The sequence below is a fragment of the Camelus dromedarius genome, chromosome 6 (genome assembly GCF_036321535.1).
Source record: "Camelus dromedarius isolate mCamDro1 chromosome 6, mCamDro1.pat, whole genome shotgun sequence".
In the NCBI taxonomy this organism is placed as follows: domain Eukaryota; kingdom Metazoa; phylum Chordata; class Mammalia; order Artiodactyla; family Camelidae; genus Camelus; species Camelus dromedarius.
In genome coordinates this window covers 31,661,522-31,684,733 of record NC_087441.1, presented here as the reverse complement: position 1 = coordinate 31,684,733, position 23,212 = coordinate 31,661,522, and the positions used below count along the sequence as shown (strand labels likewise).

Here is a 23,212-nt window from a genome sequence, read left to right as displayed (position 1 = left end):
AAAGCAAAACTAATGTGTATTGATATCAGCGAACAAGCACAAAATATCCAGTCTCTAATCTGCCAAGGTGATAGTTCAGTGAGGATATTTCTGCTGGGTATATACTATCTATAAATATTTTGAGGCAATATATTCTTATTTTTCAAATGCTCACATTTTAAGAACTTTGGAATTAAAACCAATGTATGTATGTATTAAAGGGAAATTCCAGATCACTGAAAAGCGAGGGAAGGATTCCTAGCCTATTCACCCATTGCCACCAAATTGAAAGCGAATGAAAGAAAATGTATGTCCTGCCCAGAGAATGTCACTGAACTTCTACACTGGTGATTTAACCTTTGTTTTTGTCTTTCTACATTTGTCCCCCTAGTGCATCCTAACGTCAGTCAAGGCTGCCAAGGAGGCTGTGCAACGTGTTCAGATTACAATGGGTGTTTGTCATGTAAGCCCAAACTATTTTTTGTTCTGGAAAGAATTGGCATGAAGCAGATCGGAGTGTGTCTCTCTTCGTGTCCAAGTGGATATTATGGAACTCGATATCCAGATATAAATAAGTGTACAAGTAAGTGCCTACACAAAATTGTGTTTTTATCTCATCCTTGGGTACTTTCCAGATTTGAAATGGCCTCTAGTGTATTTGTGATATTCAGTGTTAAGTAAATAATAATATTTATCTGATAATTAGGTTAAAGCAGACTTGGACTTCATCTCTAGGGCAGGAAAATTTTTACCACTGAAGAAAAACACTCCAGTTCTGAGGAGCATTTTTTTTTTCATTGTAAAAACAAAACCCGAGAACATGGCTATTATTTATTGAACCTGTAGAAAAGCGCTGCAGGAACCAGTGCCACCCGAGTCCCCACCACCATCACGGAATGCAAGCGTGCAGTGACTTAGGAAGCACGTCAGCTGCTTCTGCTCCAAGGACTCCCGTCCAGCAGCTGAAACACTTACTGATCACTTGGAAATAAATGTTGAAAACGCCCTCATATCACTTCTCACCTGGACCCTGCAAGTCTTCTTTCCACACTGCAGACCCAGTAACCTTTCAAAATGTAAATTAGAAAATGTCACTCCTCTATCACACACCACATCTAGCCCTGCCTTCCTCTCCAAACTCGCCTCCTGCGGCTGGCCCTCGACCACTTTGCACGAACCTCACTGGCCTTCTTGCAGGATCTTCCCACCTCAGGGCTTTTGCAATGACTGTTCTAGGCTCACCATCCTGGCAGTTTGGGAAGCTCTTTGCTTGGCTGGCTCTCTCCTTTCATTCTAGATTCTGTGCATATGTCGCCTTCTCAGAGAGGCATTATACCTCTTATCCAAAATCATCAACCCCTTCCCCTTATCAGTCATTTTTCCTCCCTTTTTCCTACCTTTTGTTTTTGTTGTCATTTTTTTTCCAGAGTACTTATCACCCTGGAATCACACTGCCTGTTTCAAAAAACCACGCTGCTCTGTGTCCTGAGCCAATTACATAATTTTTCTGAGCATCAGTTTCCTTATCTGTAAAATGGAAGTCATAATATGGGCTACTGCATTGGGTTATTGTATGGTTTAAATGTCTTAATATTGTAAAATACTTGCAGCAGAGTCTGACTTATCGTAATCACCATATAAGGGTGAGCCATCATTATTGTCCATTGTTATCTCTCCTCCTAGAATGCAAGCTTTGTGAAGGATGGACCTTCTCTCTCTGCTGTCAACCTATACTTAGAAGAGTGCTTAGCACAGAATGGGCAATCAAATATTTGTTGAATGAACAAATAGGCCTCAAGAGCAGCACAAAGGCAACATCCTAGCCCATTTCATTAAAGTTCTAATGAAACATTTTCACTGTCATTTAATATAAATAGACACTTGGTCTTATAAATATTCTTGTCAAAAATTTTTTCATGAGGCAATAAGTACAATCGTTTTGAAATCAAAACCTGATGTACATCCACTAAACAACGATGGAGGAATCATATAATTTGGCAAATAATTTTGAGCCCTAAATGTGTGTTTGACACAAAAGTTGCATGTGCCTGTGTCGTAAGCATACAGAACTGCACCAACAATCGTTAAGTGAAAGTAATGAAAGCATGTTTCTGTTTTCTTTTTTCGTTTTCAGAATGCAAAGCTGACTGTGATACCTGTTTCAACAAAAATTTCTGCACAAAGTGTAAAAGTGGATTTTACTTACACCTCGGAAAGTGCCTTGACAATTGCCCGGAAGGGTTGGAAGCCAATAACCACACCATGGAGTGCGTCAGTATTGGTGAGGAGGAGCGCTAAGGCTTAGGAGGGATGGGAAACACCTGAGATGATAATGTCAGTCTCCGTGGGAGTGATGCTCCAAGCCCCATCTCACAGACACCGGAGGGACTGCCTCTAACAGGCTCTCTCCCCTTCTTCACGAAGATGCCATCTTAATGAGCCTTACTCAATATGTGTAACAGTAAATTCAACACCCTGTGGGTGCACCATTATTTCTTAGGGACTGTCGATAACTGTTTCAACTATTCTGATCCTGATAGATTTATTTCTTTTCATTAGTTAATGAAATTTTATGTATAGTAATTTATAGCTGTACCTACATATTTAATCTTGAACTACATTTCCACCTTAGGTTAAAGTTCCCGCCTAGGTCTAATGTCAACCAGTGATTTTCCAAAAGGAGGAAACATATTCTCTGAATACATCCCATTACTACTTAGTAGATGGATCAAAGACTCAGAGAACTGGATCTGATATGGTTAAAAAAAAAAATCTCAGTTTTCTTCTCTCACACTGCTTTGCTGAAATACCCTGCTTGCCCAGGTTTTCAGAAACAAGGAGAGGATTTTGGACTTACTCAAACTGACAGAAGGACACAGTCCCAGGATCTGATTTATTGCAGGCTGAGTTTCCTGGAGGAGAGGTTCCTCAGACAAGTTGTTTGTCTAAATAACGGATCACTGTCAGGCTATATTTTTCCTCTTTTAAATGGTATGCAGCTACCACAGCTACGAGTTTGATGAACAGTTGGGGAGCAGATGCTAAACCAAATGGGGAGGCAACACACTAAATCTCAGAATCCCCTGGGCAAGAGCTGCAAGAACCTTTGATGCTGCACTGATGTTGGCACATGAACACAAATGTCCCCTTGATTCGGTGCAAGATAGTGTCCAGGACACCCCTAGGGTCCCCACAGACAGACCCACTAGAATCTACAGAACTGGAGTAATAACTCCGAAGGGGAGGTTTAACCACTTCACGTCCACATGAGACTCTTATTTCTAAACAAAGTTTTTGCGGGAATGAAACAAATAGATGATATTTTAAAGATAATTTCAGAAGCATCTGGAAAGCTTTCCTGAAACAGTTCACGGCTCAATTTGGTTCAGTCTTTTTTTTTTTTTTTCCTCTATTCACTAAAAACACAGGAAAATAACTTAGCAAACAGGGTAAAAGGTGCACGAGAAAGCACTTGAAGTTCATCTCTCTGTAGATCCTGAGGGCTGACGATTAGAGGTAATAGGTTCCAAACTGTGGAGAATATAGGAAACAGTTCTGTGGAATATGCAAGGACAGACATTCAGGATGAGCTGCAGAGAGTTTGTGGTATCGTCCCACCCGGGAAAGGGACAAATGTTCAGATTTTCTCAGTTGTTAAAAGTCTTCAGAGGCCATTTATCTTAAATGTGTTCGTGCTTTCCTGTCAGAAAGAGCATTTAACACCTGGAGCTGCTGGAACAGCTATTCAAGCTTACCGGTAATTCATACTACTGTTCAGACAAAGACTATTTTGTAACACAATCAAATTTAATAAATTTATATATTTTAGAATAGGGGTTAGCAATCTAAAAGCCAGTTAGTGAATCTGGCTCACAGAACGGAGAGGTATATATGACCTAGGACATAGGAACAGGCAAATCGGCAGCTTTAGTTCCGGGCTGGCTCTTGTTGCTTTCTCTGTAAGAGGTGCCTGCCGAGCATGGTGTGGGCCGTGCCCATGGGCTTGCCTCAGAATTTTATGAAAGATGATGACCTGCTTGATTATCACCAAGGAGCATTAAAGCCTATTCCTTTAACGAGGACCCAGAGAGCGGAAACGGTGATCCCAAGGACACAGTGTTATTGTGTTGTGCTATTGTCAGTGCTATAATTAGTACCTCAACCCTAGCTCTCTAGGGCAGAGGTTGAAGAAGATGACTCTCTTTTTGCTAAAATCTATCCTGTATGACTTGCTTCTTACTCAGATTTTAAATTGAGAGAACGTGTCATAAACAGAGAAGACACCCCCCTCACACAGAGCTAGGGTAAAAGGCTTAGGTCACTACATATCCACTCCCCATGCTTTGCAGGTCGAATTAAGCATTAATGGCAGTGGAATCCAGTTTTATAGGAGAACACATTTTCTTCCACTTTGTGCTCCAGATATTTGCTTCCTTTCTACACTGTCATTCTGTCATCCTCATTGCTCTTCTTGGAGAGCTGGCCTTGCTCAAGTAGTCACAGAGGGAAGATACCAAGCTCCAAACAGTGAGCAGCGAATTAGACAGCCCTGCAATGGTTCTCTCTGGAACCATGCATTCAGTCAGCAAGGATGAGAACACACAAATCGTGTTGGGGTGAGACCACTACTGGCGGAAGAGCCAATTCAAATTTTCTCCCCGTTCAAGAATCCCTTTTACAGCATTCCAGGCTGATGATCAGCCACAGCATGAACACTTCCAGGGACAAGGAGCTAATTACATTTTTGAGACACTTGTTTCATTAGTGAACAGTTAAACATTTCCAATGTTAAGATTGTTCTTAATACAACAGATAGAAGAAATACAGAAGTTGAACAGTTCTAGTTTTTCTTAATTACTTCTTAACAAAGGGTGTTCCAGTTCTACATTGTTCATTTAATGACAATTTTATATGACTTTAATCATCCTTTTCTGTTGTCTTTGCAGAATTTCCTTTTTTTTTCCCCAGAAATATGTTTTGGACACTAACATTAAAGGTTCACAAAAGACTCTAGTCTTTTGCAAAGAAAAATTCTCCTCCTTTCAGGGCTTTTAAACTGCCCCATCTTATTAGAGCTCTTGATTATCTGCACTCATTAGTTCTGAATATTTTTCCATCTTCTTCTTCTTCAATGGAATAATCTAAGATTGTCATTAAAATTTCATTTTTTAGAACTATTCATCCTCTGACTAAAGACTCATAGCTACCTAGGTTGTAATTTGTAAGATCTGTTTTTCTGAAGCCTAGCTTAGACATAAAACATTTGCCTAGACCACCTTTGCGCTTACGAAAAAGAACCAACGTTTTGGTCATTTCTACATCATATAATTTTTCTAATTTAGTTCTCATATTTCTGGCTTTAAATGAATCCTGGACAGAGTTACAGCTTACAAATTTGGATTTTTATTTTTCCATTTGCTTTCTTGGAAGTGTTTTTAATTGTATGTGCTCAAGATCGCCTGCTTTTTAATGACTAATATTTATCGGGATCAGAGATATGACCTTAACTAGCAAGGGATTATATCATTAAGTGACTTGATTTCCCTACTCTTTAACCAAAATTATAATGGTATAATTGAGCATGAAGACTCTTTTTGAAAGTGGTTCAGTAAAGTTCATGTAAGTTCATAGAAACTTATACTCATTCATCTAATCATTTCCATTTAACTCTGTTTTGCATTCAGATACCTGAAAGCGACTGAAAAAAATATGTGAAAATAATGTACGATGAATAATTTTAAACTTCAGAAACGTTTAGATTATATTTCTTAAGCTTGTATGAAAAATAGTATTCTGCTCTAAAATAAGGATTCTTTAAATCAGAAGGCAGTAAGAAAGGTTACTGGAAATTTGTTTTGTGGAAAGAGAGTCATATCATATGAAAGAATTACTATTGCAAGCTGTTCCAGTTGTTGTTAAGTTAGGAAGTTCTATGAACACAAATATAAGATGTTTATTTTTGTGATAAGCACAAAAATCTAAGACCTTGGAAAACCAAGATTGAAAAAAAAAAAGAGAGAGAGAGAGATTAATACATACAGAAAAAGGGGAAAATCTACAAAAGCAGCTTTAGAAAAGGTACATCAGTTGATCCTAGAAATCAGTCAGGTCAGGTGAATTTTAGAAGCAGTTTATCAGCTGAAATTGACCCGGAATTCACTTAACCTAGATGCTGCTATGGCTGATCCACACCCATTAATTAAGGATAATACTTCAGTACTCAACAGCATGTGAAATAGAAAAGGCAGTGAATTGGAGGCCAAGGACCTGGATTCATATTTTGCTTAACCATTCTCTAGCACAGAAGTTCTCAAAGTGCGTTCTCAGTACCTGCAAATCAGCATCACATGTATTATTAGAAATGCAAGTTCCCAGGCCCCAGCCCAGACAACTGGATCAGAAGCTCTGGGTGGGGAGGGGTCCAGCATTCTTTGTTTTAGCAAGCCCTCCCTGCAGGTGATTCTGTTGCGTGCTAAACTCTGAGAAACAATTTTCTAGTATGTAATAATGACTAATCTGTCAAGTTACGGTCAGGATCAATCAGTAATTGTAGCACTGCTCTAGCAATAGTAAAGCAGTGGTCTGGTCAGTTGTGAGTAATTATATAAGTGCCTAGATTAATCGAACTACAGTGGAAAGTATGAGTACTAAGTACTGAGAATATGAGTACTAAAAAGTGGAAAACATTGTATTCCTACCTCTCCCTTTCTCTTTGTTTTATCTTTAAGTCGTCTTGCCCAGCTTTGTTCTGCAGGATTTCTGCTCAGAACTGGGGCAAGTATTGATGGAAGCAAGTCTTTTTGTTTGTTTAACAATTGTGAAACTATGTGTGAGCAAACTGAGGCTGTTCCTGGCGTTCTGTTTCAGTGCACTGTGAGGCCAGTGAATGGAGTCCTTGGAGTCCGTGCACGAAGAAAGGAAAAACGTGTGGCTTCAAAAGAGGGACTGAAACACGGGTCCGAGAAATAATACAGCATCCGTCAGCAAAGGGTAACCTGTGTCCCCCCACCAGTGAGACAAGGAAGTGTACAGTGCAAAGGAAGAAGTGTCAGAAGGGAGAAAGAGGTACAGTCGTACTGACAACATGTGCTTGTTTGCCCCTTTGTGATTTGATGCAAATTTCACTTTATTTCTTAGGAAACATTATCACTCATATCTAAAAACCTTAAAATGTGTACCAGACAAAGAATAAGTTGGCTGCAAATTATAGAATATTGAGGTGGTCATTTTAAAAACTGGAGTTTGATACGAGGACTTTAAACTACACAGAAGTGTGCTAATTGAATTCCGGTGAGAGGGGATGCGTTATAGGTGTTCATGCCTGTATCTTCCTTTGGGGTCATTATCTTTCCTATTATCCACCTTCCCAGTGCCTAGAAAACTTACAGGAAGCCTCATGAACACAAAGTCTAATAGCATTTGGTGCACGACTGTGATGAATGTCAGCCATCAACTGATCCCTTTCCTTATTGCCTACAAACCAAAGCCGTACCATGAGGTTTAAGCTTTTGTAGCTAAACATGTCTTAAATGTTACATAGGATTTTTAAAATATTTAAAATGGATGTATGTCTTTAATACTGACTTTATAGTTGAAGAGAATGATCAAGACTATGTTTTATAAGTATAATACAAGCATTAATGACATTTTATCCCCAGATTTTTTTTCACAGTACATTAACTTTATATATTAGTTTACAGAGCCTAAAAGATCAATATTAAAATAACTCTGTGTCAGGGCTTGTTCTGAAGTCTTATGAGTGTCAAGGGAAAATATACTATTTAACATGATGATTTAAGGTGATGAAACTTTTATTTAGAAGATTTGCAGTTGTTGACTTTTAAAACATAATTTTTTTATATTTCTCACTAATGCCTTCAGCACCTCTGCCTACAAACATGTAGCTTTATATAACTATTGGCAGCCATTGGGTGAGCCTATAAATGATCTTCTCAACTAATTGCAGCTTGAAAGGAGTTTGGCTGAACTTATAGTTGAACTTCCTTTGCTTATTTCATTCATTAGGTTCATTCGACATCATTTTACTGATTTTTTTCTTTATGGACACACGTATTGCTAAGCGCTGGAGATTTACAACTCAATAGGGCACGATCTCTATCCTGAAGGTACACTCAGGGTCCAGTGGAAGGTTGAGATGTTTAAACACATAATCACAACATCACAGAGTAAGGAAGATGGTAGGTGTGTGAAATATTTCAGTGGAGGGTGCTGTGCAAACTTGAACTTCGCTCATACAAGAAAGAACTTAGGTTACCCGTACTTTGCAGAGCGCCTTCACTGTACCAAAAGAATTGACCATCATCAAGATGGATCCAGCCTGTTGTTGCCGTTAGTAATAAAGTAGTTAATGTGACAAACTTCTTGAAGACATGAGTTATTTTAAAGAGAACTTCAAGCTTTTGTAAATTTGTAAGAGGTTTTGATTAAAATTAGGTTTAAGGAATGAAAGTTGGCTAGTGAAAAAGGTCTTCCTGGCATTTGTTACCAATTAATTTAAAACATCTTAGATTTTAAAAGTTGGATTTGGAAATCAAATATTTCATCACTCTACTTGTTGGTAAGCTCCACAGCCGTACGTTTACTTATGTTTACTAAATTTTCCTGAAATTTAATGACTTACAGGTGGTCTTTGCTCTTATTATTCTTCCCACAAAAGATTCTACATGACTAATCAGTATTCAGTATACTTTGCTTTTAAGTGAAGAAAATCTCATCCAATTGAAAAATTAAATTATGATGCTAATTACATTTTATTTCTTTTATTTGAGCATGCGGGCTTTTAATATATTTTGCTAGCACTTGACTTAAACATTAACATTGAAAATGCAGGTTTTTAAAATTAGCAACCCACAAACAAGATAAATAACGCTACAAGGAATTTAAAATAGTAACCTGAACATTAGTTTGACCTAAGAGTCGCTTTCTGGTCGTTAGTCTTCCCCTCTGAGTAGGATACAGTGACATTTTACATTTGCAAAGAGAACTTTATACAACTAGAAAAATGTGGGTGCTCTATTCTTTTTTCAAATTTGATAATCCATAGACTACCAAGTAGGAAATACGGATGACATTTATAATTAAATTCAAGATCTAGTTCCATTTTTATTTGATCTTCATTCATCTTTTGATATGTCTGTCACAAGTTTTTTCTCAGGTAGCCTAGGAATGTAAAACAGGAAGGAAGCTGCTCCTCCATTCCTTACTTCTCTAACCTATTAGTTTTCTTACCCTCTCGTAATGGTAACTCAACGTCACATATCCTATCTGAACATGAAGAAGCCAAATAGGAAAGTGATTATGACTTCTGGACATGCCACTCTATCAAATGTCACATCAAAATAATAGCACCACCAGGAGTCTTCTTGTGTATACTGTACATCTCAGAGCCACACCACAGAGTGACAAGCACAAAAAAGTGATACAGACATGAAATAGCTATTACTTGAATTGTACCTAACTGCTTATAGATTCATAAAATAACTCTTTTAGGTTCATGGCTTGAGCATTTCCAGATGAGGAAGCTAAAAGATAAGGTTTCTTAAAACAAAATGTAGCCTGAAAATCTTGAATTTAAACTTACATCTATCATCCCTGCCTACGAGGTTAACAATAGACAGAGGTAGATAACTCATGTTTGGAAAAGGTATGGAGCATGTGTTCAGGATTTTTTCTGCTGTGTTGTAATTGCCAAAGGCAAGGTCTCCGGGGAAGAATGATAAGATCCAGAAATGACTTTCCAACATGTACACAAAGAAGAAGCTAAATAGGAGGAACTAGTTTTTAGTAACAGAATGGATCATTCTAGTTGTGAGATGCATGTTAATATAGATGAAATTTTCATATATGTATGAAAATTGGTTGCAAAGTCTTACACATACACACATTTTTCTTTACTGATATTCTTAGAATAGTTATGTAAGTTAATCTGAGGATATAAATGTAGTGTCTGTAACCCCAAATCAAAATTTCATCTCATATACTGTTTGTTTGCACATTTGGGATTATTTCCCTTTACCTGACATGCTTCCTTTTGATCAGCCTTAACTTCTTCATCAATTATGAGCTTCAATAAGAAGTTATTACCATTGCAGTAGTTTCTAGTTTGAGCTTATCCCAACTAAATTATGTATCTGAAATGTCAAAGGTAGATAACATGTGTTTTAAGAAATTCTAAAGGCTAACATATATATTAGTATCACATGCATTAAACAATATATTGAAATAGAAGTCAACAACGAGAAAAAGCACTTTCAATGCCACCTTAATTGATTAACTCCTTTGATATATTGGATGTAACCCTCTTAGATAAGAGGAAGTGAAACAGGACAGGGAAATATGTATGTGTCCACCTTTGATGCAAAAGAGTGATTTTTTGTTTGTGTGGTGCGGGGGTGCAGAGGAAGGAAGATCGCCAAACATGTTTCTCATTCATTTGTACATTCCTTTATTTAATTGAAGAGAATTTCCTATAGATACTGGGTTTTTGAGGCAATTCACAAAGAATGAAAATTTTTTTCCTTTGATGAATTGCACGAAGAAGATTCTGATTAATTACATGTAGTGCATAATCTTGGGATAGAAAAGAGAGAGAACATAGTCATGGAAAAAATGGGGCAGGGTCTACTTTCTTGGTGTAAAGAAGAACTAGCATCCTTCCTAGCAGAAAAAGAGAAAAGAGTCCATTAAAATATAAATAAGTAAAATGTCCACAGACATTTCCAGGGAAGAAAAATTTGTGGAAACTATTGCATATTTTGGACATACTGTAGGTCTCTTTAGGTGCCTTCCCAAAACTAAAAACAAAGTCATAAAAGTTTATTAGGTTTTACACAGAGGAAAAGTGTTATATGTTAACTCATAAATTGCTATTAATCTTATCTTCAAATACCAGTGTTATAAATGTGCATTATATTTATCATGAACACTCTATTTTAACTTACTGCAAAATCAGTTTTAAAAAATGAGTCTGCTTTGTTCCCAGGTTTGTTCCTCTGTCTTTCAGTTTACTTCTTAAAAATCTTTATAACATCTATTCCAGTGATGAATAGTTGAGTTTTCTACAGGAAGGATTCATATTAAATATTCATTCAAATTCAAAACAAGTCATTTAGCCAAGATTTTTAGAACAGTTCTCAAAATCCAAATAGAAGGTTTCATTAGCTCAAAATTGTAGGATGCCAACTGGCTTAGAGCATTTCGATGATGTTCTCTCACCACCTTCACCTCATGGAGGAAGACCAGCTGGCCTACGGACACTCATCCTGTTTAAGCACTGGAGGATGGACGCTTTCTGCTCTTTCCCTACAGCCAATCAGTATACTAGGCCCTTTGATATAGGTCAGAGAAAACTCGACCAAGTACAGAACTGAGGTAATAATGGCATTCAAAACTATGATTTTCAGTCAGGCATGATTTTGCCTCCAGGGCACACTTCTGATTATCACACTTGGAGGAGGGGGATGCTACAGGCATCTGGTGGGTAGAGGCCAGAGATGCTGTTAAACATTCTACGATGCACAGGACAGCTCCACACAAAATTATCTGCCAGGAATGCCAAGGATGAGAGACCCTGGTATTAACAATCTCTCTTTGTTATCCTTATTTGGGGACTAGTCAGTCCTTACCCAAATAGGTCTTTTTGTTTAGATTCTGAGAAGGACCAGTGAAAATATTTCATTGCCACCAATGGAAACCTGCACATGGTGCAAACCTTTGGTAGCAAGGACAAAATGGTAGAACAGAGGGGAAATTTCTGCCCCTAATCAAAGCAAAGGTAATAATCAATTTTATCAAAAAATTAATATGCTTTTCATTTAAAATATTCCAGTACCACACGAAAATATTTAGATATGTTTAAAACCTCTAAGAAAGCTAGTCTATTGCAAATGAATAATGCCTTTCATGCTGAGAGATGTTCCTTAATATTAATGTATGGACTTTCCCTTAACTGGCTAAACCCAGTTTTTCATTTAATGCTTGCAGTGGAGAAGCTACCATTTGTTTAATCACTGTTCAGCTTTCCCTTCCCCAAGACTAAGTATGTGGCTATAGCCATCTCTTGTTTTTTAATACTCTCCTATCTTTTAGGTTGAACCATATGAAACTGACATTTTTATTGATTATAAGTGGTCAAAAGTTAGCAGTTTCATATGGTTCAATTTAGTACTTCAAAATTTTATCTCTCTGAATTTTGTAAATACTGGAACCAGACCTAGAGTACCATTGTTACTGATCCAAAGATTACAGTTTTCATATACCACAACCCAATTTGAATATTAGGCTTTTAATGTTAATACAGGTATGCTATTCATTTTGAAGTATGTAGGCACTACTAATCTCTAAAGACCCCCCCCATAAAAATATTTTTCATTTTCAGGTCCTTTTCAGTCATGTTCACTCATGGCCTCTGCACTGATTTATTTTATTATGTGTTTTCTCCTTCGCTATATTACTCAAATCTTACTCCTTTTTCTTTCTCACCAATTCCAACTTAATCCTTGAAGCATCAAATCAGCTTGCAAATTCCATGGCTAGGTATCCGAATTTATTATCCATATAGTTAAAAGAATGTTATCGCCCCTGTGACAGGCCCCAGCTTCCCTCATTGATTCCTCTGACACTGACATTACAGTGGTGGGATCTTTGCAAGAATTCTCTATTGCCCTCGTCTGTGGGTTGACGACCATGGCAAGATAGGCACAATTTACTCCCCTCTGTAATAATGGTGCTGAAGGATCACATCCGGCACCTAGATAGATTTCGAAAAAAGTGGAATGACAGTTACTAGGTTTCTTGCTTCGAACATATTTTGCAATTCCATTGTATGTTCTTAAACTTCTCAGTGTTAATGGAAAAGCTCTGTGGAAAATAAGAAGCCTTTTACTTCGTGTTTTGCAATCCTAGGTACTATACCATTTTTTAAATAATTCAATCAGAAGTTATTATCTCTTTATAATTAATACCAAGTTCATACAATTTCATTTTTGTAGGCTCTCTAAGGTTTTGGGGATATGTATAGTGGTCAAAATTCATGGTGGACGTTATTCACAATGGGAAATACTTAAGTGTTACTCTTATCCGTGCAGTCCCTTTCTTGCTATGGTGGTAGAAAAATCATTTTTAGGCTTATCTGCTGTGTTGGTATGTATACTGCAGGATCCTTATTCTAAAACAATCTTTATGTTAATTGTCCTTGCAAATGCGTACATTTTCTGAGATTTCTTTTTTGTGATGTTTATAAATACCAAACGTTTCTTGACCCATTGGCACATGTAACATAACACACACTGGTCAGGATACTGAATAGAGTAGTAGTTGTAGAATATAAAGTATTCCTCAGCTCCTAACCAAACAATGATCTTGCCATGGTTTAGATCCGGTGCATTAGGGTGAAGCTTTTTTGGTTAGCTTTTGCTGCATAAGAAATAACCCCAAAATATACAGGCTTAAAACGACCAGCATTTATTTATCAATAAATATGGGTGGACAGTATGGGCTGGGATCCTCTGTGCAGTTATAGCTGGCTCACTAACACAGCTGACTGGTTGAAGATTGAGGAAATTGGGTTGCTTCTATCATCATTGAGGTGCCTAGGGGTTCTACAAGGTTCTAAGAGGGAGAAAAGCAGTTCCTCTTGAGGCTAGGCTTCGAACTGGCACAATGTTACTTTTACTGCATTCTCTTGGCCTATGCAATTTATAAGGCCAGCCCTGATTCAAGAGTTAAAGAAACAGATTTCAGCATTTGAGGGGAGAAACCACGAAGTTACTCTGCAAGGTGGCATGCATGTGCAGGATGAGAGGAGAGTTGTAACCATCTTTGCAGCCTACCACAGAGGTCTTTCTCTTGTTTGCAGTTAGATAAGTGTGATTGCACATTCATTCAACAGTTTCTTCTCATCTAAAGTAGTGTCTCTTTCTTTCTGAAAACATACTCAATGATTGATACCGGAGATGTTGTGTAGGAGATTATTTCCATTGAACTTTCTAATTTGTAATGGGCAGACTAGGAAGAATAAATAAAAGGCCAGGCCAAGATACCTTCATACACTCAACACATATTTATTAAAGCATCAGCTATGTGCTAGGCTAGGTGCTGAGGATCTAGCACTGAACAAGAAGGACAGAGGTCCCTGCCATCATGAATTTCTTACCCTAGATACTGGCATCATGGTTTATATTGGTTCACCAAGTGAAGACCATCAATGAACAGCTCGCTTGTAGCATATCCTGTGCGGACAATTCTCATCGTTGCAATTTGTTCTGTTCAGTAGCTGCAGTTTCTTTAGAGTTTGCTAACACATTTACACAAGCACTTGTTTACGCTGGCCGGAATGAAATATCTCTGCCTACTTTTTGTGTTGTTCCCCAGGCAAATATATGCTTCTGTGACCACCATGTTGATGTGCTAATATGTGTTTGTAAGATGGCTAAGTAGGGTTAAAGGTACAGCTTGTGGCTGTGGAACAGAGCTGAGTTAACGGGCCCTTTGGAGAAATGACCCTGAGACCTTGGCTTCATGTGCAGCCTGTTCTAGCCAGCTGAGATCCCTGCCAATTAGGAGGGTTCCCTAGAGAGAGGCTTCGGAGAGCATCAGCATAAATTTAAATTCTGGACCCCCAAGTATAGTTTCCAAAAGGGCCTTCTTGTCCTTTGCTAATTACAGAGTAAACATTTCTCCAGCAAAAAGACACTTCCTCCTTTCATGCTCCTGTCCTCCTTCCTACCTCCCTAATACAGTCACTCCTTGAAACTGCTCATGTTGCTGACACCTCTTTGGCAGAGAAGACACCCCACATTTGAAGGCACAAAAGAATTATTCTTTCCATAGATCATTATCTTGTTCTCTTTTTATCTACTCCAGTAACTTCTTCATAGAAGTGTTACAGACTAACTTTGTAGATGGTTAGAACCAGACAGAAAGGACCGGTTACCTCGTCCACAGGCCTCCCAAGAGGTGTGACCAAGCAAATGCGACCAGGTCACAATTCAGTTCCCTGACCTCATTAGAACAGAAACATTCTCAAACTTGTTTACCTGAAAACCATATCCTTTTTAGTGTCATGAAAGGGAAAGCCACTCGAATGGTTTAGTTTTTACACATCGCTGTCAAAACAGACCCCAGGTAGAATGTGGTGCATTTTTGTACTGACGGACGAATCCAAGCATAAAGTTTCTAGCACAGTGGCTGGCACCAGTGGGCTATTATTACTAACATGGACAAAATGGGTGTAAATGGGAAATTCTTCAAAATCTCTTATTTCACTAAGTATCTGCTCTCTTCCACATGTGCTTCTCTTAGCGTTTAATTTTCAATTCAGTTCCTTTTACTTTCTGTTTAAAGCATCCCATTTCTCATGTCCTAAATTGGAAATGTTTTTCTATAATTTTTCTTTCTGTTTTTCAGTTTCTCTAAAAAACTTATTTGCAAATACATGTAATTATTGCTTTAAGAGAAAAGCAATATCCCAACATTTATCCTTCATAGATAGTCCTCTTCTACCAAGCTCACTGTTACCTGCTGTGTGTTCATCAGGACATTTGAAAATGACAGATTTCAGATCACCTTAAGCAAAAGGAAAGCCATTGGCTGAAGGCACCACTTGCTCTAAGTGCTCAAGCACTACCATTGGCTCCATCTTCTCTTGTCTCTCTTTTCTGCTGTTTCAACTCATCCTGCCTCTGTTTCTGTTTGTTCATTGGCTTTGTTCTCTCCTGCGGCAGTGAGTCTGTCTCCACTTAGAGGGAAAGCTGGCTCTGGCTGTCTGTATCCACATTGCTCTCAATCCAAAAGGATAGTGCTCTCTCTTTTTCAGTGTCCATTCATCCAGTCTCATGAAAGACTCAAATTGGCCCTTCTTGGCTCGTATGTCTGCCTTTGAGCCAATCACAGTAGCAGGGAAAATAGAGTTCTGTGACTGGTCTGCCTAAGCCACATGCCCACCGTTGGAGCCAAGGGACACGTGGGCCATTTTGAGTGGCAGTTCTATGTAGAATTAAGAGTGCTAGGCTGACAAAACAACAGGTGCAAATGATCCCCTTCCAATAAAAAAAAAAAGAAAGAAAGAAAAGCTCAAGACTTAGAAGCTTGTACTCTTCTATAGGGTACTCTCTGTCCAATATTATTGGTGGAAAAAGACATTTAGGTGAAAAAGTGGAAACAAAATTTTATTCCATCTGTTTCAGACTAGAGAAGCATGTCCAGCATAATACTAATAATATTTTAATTTAACTGATTTTTTTTTCTGATTTCTCTAGTTTGCTAGAAACATTTTTATGTGAGTAAACTGGCTCTGAAATGACTAGAAAAAGAATCCACTACTCATATGAAAGGTTCCTGGGGCTGATTTGTGCAAGCTTAAGTAAAGACATGTCCATTTCCATTTCTAGCTGCTGACTGTTCTGTGTGAAATGTACCAGTGTGGGTAATGACCTTTTGCTTGATTATGCACCAGGCCACTGGAACTTTAAAATTAACTCAAACCTAATTACTGAACTCTTGTGTTTATACTGTGTTGTGTATACACCACTCGGTCATAACTCTAGCCTCTGTGAGCCCAAGCTGCCGTAATTGAAAAATACATCTTGTAAAGACTTGTTTTGTTTATTTGTTGTTTCTGCTGGAAAAGCCTGCTTTTCTTATTTTTGCAAGAGATCAGGTTTAGGAAATAATATATGAACCGAGTCCAATTATGTTTTATGTCTTAATGCAAAACATGTACATTTTTAAATGAGATACTCCTTTTGCTCCTGCATTACGTGAAGTCTAATGTCTGGAAGCACAATGCCACTTATTTCTCTCTGATGTTTTCAGTAACATCTCATTTTAGGCAAGGAAATATCAACATACTGAATTCACACTTGGTAAATATGAATAATTACTAATTCCAAAAATAAGAGTCATAGAAATGTATGCATACTTGGGATCAGCAGTTAATATCTAACTAATTACAACCTAGGAACAAAAATTATTATCCAAATTGACAGGAATAGTTACCTAGTTTTCCATAATGTAATTAGTAGAATGCTAATTAGATAGCTAATTATTTTTATGGAATATGGACATATGAAATAGTGAAATATTCCTCAGAATAATAAATAAAAACTGTAAACATTTGATATTATGTTTCTCTGGTTTCCAACCAACACCAAAATTATAAAGAAATTTTGTTTTGTTTCACATTGGTTTGTTTCAATAGCTAAGATGCAATGTGCTAAAGTATTTGTTGGGCAAACTTGTGGTGGATTCACACTTGTCCAGTTTTTTAAATTTTGTTTTGAAATGTGAAGGAGAAGGGAGTTTTTATATCTAATGTCTCTCTCTTAGCCCTATGGCTTCCAACCATGTTTTATGTCCTCTGTGCCCCTTCTCCTGCTTTGTGTCCTGCCTTTTTACCCTTTCCTTCCATTCCTGCAGTTTTCCTCAATTTTCAAAAGATTACCTGTTCATAGAATTGTTGTTTCTCCTTGTGTTCACAATCTTCAAAATAGTTTAATATTTGTAGTGTTAAGCCTCATTAAGTAAAAGAGTGCTAAACCAGTCTGAAAACCAGAACCATCTCAGTTTGACTCCAGATTTGCTGTTATTTTTTTCTATCCTTAATTTTCACAAAAGCATTATTTTTAATATCAGTAATGAAATGCATGATGTGGTATGGATGGATTCCATAATGGCATGCCACCAATAGACCATCATGGTATTCGTGGAGAGCAAATTTTTTTCCTCTTTTTTGCTCTTAGTACTAAAGTAAAGATCTGTCATGTCACTTTCTGTCAGAGGTTAAAGAGGTGACACATCATAGTATTTAGAACACAAACTCTGGGACCAGAGTACCTGTCTTCAAATCTTAATTGTGTTTTTAACTAGCTCTATGATTTTTTTTAAAATATTACTTAGTCTTTGTATATCCTATCTTCGTCATCTGTAAAATGGGGATGATAACAGTACTGACCTCACAGAGCTGTAGTGAAGGAGTAATGGAGCAAGGAGTTAATGTGTGTATAAAACTCTTAAGACTTGTATCTGGCACCTGGTAAGTGCTAAATACTCATGAAATCCAGTAGAAAATGGAGTTCCAAACATTGGGTGGAAAAAATAGGAGATGTGCCCATTTTAAATATTAATGTATTCTACCAGATTACTTTTCAAAAATGTTTCAATAGTTCACATTTGCAGTGTTTCAGAAATGCCTGTTTCCTTATATCACTGCTAAAACTGGATGTTATCAGTCCTTTGAACACTTACCAATCTGATGGACTAACAATGGTATCCTTTTGTTTTTGCTATTGGCATTTTTCTGGCTACTGGTAAGACTAATCATGTAAAATGGTAGAGCTACTATGGAAAATAGCATGGTGGTTCTGCAAAAAAATTAAAAATAAAATCACCATATGATCCACCAATTCCACATCTAGGTATATACCCAACATAATTGAAAGCAGGGACTCAAAGAGATATTTGTATACCCATGTTTATAGTATCATTATTCACAATAGCCAAAAAGTGGAAGCAACACAAATGTCCATCAACAGATGAATGGATAACAAAATGTGGTGTATGTACATACAGTGGAATATTATTCAGCCTTAAAAAAGAAGGAAATTCTGTCACATACAACAACATGAATGAACCTTAAGTAATGGTAAGTGAAATAAGGCTGTCACAAAAAGACAAATACTGTATGATTCCACTTATGTGAGGTACTCAAAGTAGTCAAATTTATAGACACAGAAAGTAGAATGGTGGTTGCCAGGGGCCATGGGGAGGGGAAAATGGGAATTATTATTTAATGGATTCAGAGTTACCGTTTGGCAAAAGGAAAAGATTTCCGGAGACGAACGGCGCTGATGTTTGTACAATAATGTGAATATACTTAATGCAACTGATCTGTGCATTTAAACATGGTTAAGATGGTGAGTTTTATGTTATGTGCATTTTACTACAATTTAAAGTAACAGAAAAGAATATAGAAGTGCTTGTATTGAAGTAAGGGCTAACCGCCCAGTAGCCCTGTGCTAGGGTACTTTATTTGAAACCATTAAGCAAGATGGTTAATAAAATCTTTTATGTTTTTTCAATTAGACTAAGGTAAAACTGAATTTGACATGTCTACGAACCCTTTACTACAGTAAAGTGCAGTATTGTTTTCTGTAGAAAATTGCTTAAATCTCAGAAAGGATAAATATGTCAGTGTGCCCCCCAAAGAACTATACAGAAGTGATGTCAGATGTCTTAGTGTGTATTATACTGTTAGCTGGAGGATGCTAAGGGTGATAAGAAATAAGTAGCTACGAACACCAGCTCTCTTGGGAGATACTAATATGCTGGGCTTTGTATTTGTCTGTTTCTTGGCTTTCTCCTCAAATTTGTATTCTCTTATACTAATTTATAGAAGTGTCACTTCCACATTTGCCATCAGAAGCAGCAAAACTATGGAAAATATATGAAATTTTTAATGTTCCTAACGCATACAGTATACACATAACTTTTAACTTGTAATAACTTGCAAGTAACTTTTAACTTGCACGGCACCGTATCATTTTGAACAACATCCTTTCTTGTTATTTGTCCTACCTAATCCCCTGGTGCAATGCTTTTTTTGGGACTTTGGTCATTTATCTCTCCCTTTCTGATTGCTAAACACATAATCTAAAACACTAGGTTGCAAACCAGCCTTAAATTGGCTAGAGGCTTAGGACAACCACTCTGAACACTTTTTATGTAAACTCTAAGGAGGTCAGAATTAGAGGAATTTCAGCTGCTGGACTTGGATCCCATGAGCCACTGACCATTTATAATTAATATTAATAAATGGCAGATGACAGATGTTTATTGCTTAACTAAAACCGTGTGTGTAGTACTAAATTAGAAAAAATAAGTTAAAGACCCAAAGGACTTGAATATATATATGTATTTGGAATACTGAAAAGAATAAAACTACTAACACATGATCCCGAATCTTCTAACTGCAAAAACCTAAAGTTCCAGAGGAAATATAAAAACTATTTTTAATTCATCATATTAAACATTGGATTGCCATGAAACTCTTTTCCTTTAAACTAAAAGACCTATTTCACAAGCCTACATTTCTCTGGAAGGGAGGCTTATGAGTCCTTAATATGCCCTTACCTATTGATCCTGTAATCAAAAACCAAATTGTTCAACATGTACATCTTTTATAATCAAAATTTGTTTTAAAAAATGCAAATTCTGAGTTGGTTTAAATCCTGATATTCCGTGGAGCCCCACTAAATAGTATAACAACTAGAAGGGAATTTAATCAACCCTGGAACTAAGGAGTTAGGCTAGGAGCAGTTCAGTTACCCAGTTATGTTATTCTGGGAACCTGACAAGATGGTTAAAATAGAGATGAGACTTCTAGATATTAAAGAAAAAGTAAAAATGGGTTTTCAGAGGAATTATAATGGGTCCAAGATCACCTTACAAAAAGCCAAAAGGCAATGAAATAATTTGCTCGGGTTGCCTATCCTTACTCATATCCAGTGGCATGGATTTTTTCTAATTGGGCTGTGATTTAACAATACGATTTGTCTAAATCTTGGCATAATTATTTCATGTAGCTCCTTAAATATTCCAGGCATCTCTGCATTGTTGTTATCAACTCCATTTTTAAAATGGGGAAATTGAGGCTTCGAATGTGAGTAGTTGCCTTAAAATCACACACAGGAAACAGCAGACGCAGGACTCAAATCCAGACCTGACTCCAAGTCCAGTGAGATTTCAAGCAACTGAGTCTGAAAAACATTTGTAACGACCTTAAGAGTGTTAGCTAGTAAATAAATGAATCAGGACTAGAACCTGGATCTTTCGTCTGTTAATCCAACTGTCTTCCTATGCTGCCTCTTTCAACATTTTTGCCGCAGGTTCAAAATGACCATTTATTTCTATTTTTCTGAACTTTTCTAATTATATACACCAGACATGTGGTTGGCATTAGCCATTATTTCTTATTCTTGTCATTTTGTTGCTGATAAAATCGAGAACCTTCTATTTCTACCATGAAATCTGCTAAATCTTTCATTCTGTTTTACAATCATTCTGTTGTTCAAAGAACAAACCTGAACTTAATGAGCAAATTGGCCTTTTGCCTCAAATCACACTGCTGTTTTAAAGCCAAATGGTTTTTTCACAAATTGCTAACATCGTATTCAAATGGAGTAAACGGTTATGTTAGCAGCATCACACTGTCTAAACAAAGACACAGTCAGTCAAGAGAGTCAGTGACCTTCAGGCTCTAAACGCCTTATGCAATTTTCACAGGGTCATGTTTAAATATGGAACCCAATAAAGATTCTTGTTTGGCTTTTTAAAAGGTTATGAAAATTAATACCCCATCCAACTACTATAAAATAACAATGAAGACATATAATGAAGTTCACTAAAAAAATGTATTTCAAAGGTTCAGATTTTCAACTCAATTTACAAAGTATATATTCTCTCCTAAGTGTCGTGTGAGTCAGTGGATATGCCAGACGTGGAGCAAAGTTCCCAGCCCAGGAGGCTTCCAAGCCTGAAGCAAGCTGTAAGAGGATAGAGTTCCAAGAGAGAACACAATGTGCATGTACGAATAAAGCAGATGCAGCATGACTTTTGGTTTGTTCTTTGGGAACTCACGACTATATGGAAAAATCACATGCTGCTCTCAATTGCTGTAGACATCTGCTGAAGGCACGTGAGACTGAGTCTAGGGCGATGGTGCAAAATTCCTCCTAGGATATACTAGCTTATCTTTGAAAACAAGGGAAACTGTTAACAGAATAAAAGTTTCATTATAGCATTATAAATGTATAGCATGCTCATCCAAGTAGGCAAAGAGAGTACAGGAAGCTATTTGCAGAAAGATGGGAGCATGTATTTCCTCTAATAGTATTATTAGATATCTATTTACAGACTTTAGTTTGGGCTGTCAAAGACCAGCCCATTTCTAATGGTGTGCGTGTTTGTAATACCTTGCTCTTGGCAAAAGCTTAACAATTTTAAGAGGCTTTTAAATATTTTTTAAACATGAAATTGAGCTCACAAAGTAAGCTTAATGGCAAGTTAGTCAGAAACACATGGATATGTTTCCTTTAAATTATATACAGATTTTCAGAATTAAGATGTGGTAAAAATTTACCAGTGATCTATTAAGCCTTCTGAAGCACTTGAAACATAATTAGAGATTTTCAAATTCAAGGATGGACTAATGGAAATAAGAACAAATTGGTGGTTGCCATTTGGCATGGCCTGTGTGTTTTTACAAACACTTCATTTAGGCTCATTTTTTCAATAGTGGATATGCTCCCATCAGGAAAAGACCAAGAGGTGTGAAGAAAGCGAAAGAAACATGGAATGTTAAGAAATCAAAGTAATAGCCATATTAGGAAACTGCTTCTATGCTGAATTTTATTTTGTTGCTGCTGTCCTGTGGGAAGATGTGGACCATGGCTTCATAAGTCAACCTAAGGGGAGGGTTGAATGCCTGTTTAGCTTGCATAAGGTTCTGGGTTCAATCCCTAGTACCTCTGTATAAATAAATAAATAAACCTAATTACCCGCCTCTTCCCTAAAAAATAAAAAAAATAAACAAGTCGACCTCACTGCCACCATATTCTCTGGAGCCGTTAGAATGTAACTGCTCTTATTTAATTCTCTTCAAAGTTTAAGTATGCGTATGCTACACAGTAATTAAAAATAGTATGTATGGAGTCAGAGAATTGGAAACACAGTCACCAACACATTTTTCTTTAACAAAGCCTATTTTATGATCTGTTTGTATTTATTCTCAGTCGTATAACAGATTTCCATTGAAGTACTCAATTAAATTTTCCTAGGCCAGCTTGCGAGGATGTCTGATAGAAATAGTGTTTAGATTTACAGAGACACTTTCTACCCTTGGGCAGCTTTATCTTAACTTTTTAAACTAGCAGTGGAATCATATGAGTAAGGAAGTCTTTCATCTGTATCCCTGACTTTAGGCACAAATACATGAACATTTATTCAATTTTAAAACTTCTTTAGTGAATAGATTTTGTAGCACATTTCAATACAAAAAGAAGTGATTTTTCTCAGCTTATTGAAAACACTTATTGCTCACCTCACTCTCTTTACATTCTATAATTCATTTGACCTCTAACATTTATTTTTTCCTGGTATGTGTTATTCGTTGATTTGTAGTTTTATCCCTGTAATTGACACTTTGTGTCCCTTCTCT

At 37.0% G+C, this 23,212-nt stretch overlaps 1 protein-coding gene across 1 annotated transcript in view; it reads left to right on the top strand.

The window, feature by feature from the left end:
* The window catches only part of RSPO3 (R-spondin 3), a 74,984-nt gene that overhangs the window by 30,759 nt on the left and 21,013 nt on the right, over window positions 1-23,212 (top strand). The window contains exons 2-4 of the mRNA XM_010988614.3: window positions 371-562; window positions 2,114-2,260; window positions 6,847-7,044. Coding sequence (XP_010986916.1) covers window positions 371-562; window positions 2,114-2,260; window positions 6,847-7,044 — 537 coding nt within the window. The remainder of the gene's footprint in view (window positions 1-370; window positions 563-2,113; window positions 2,261-6,846; window positions 7,045-23,212) is intronic.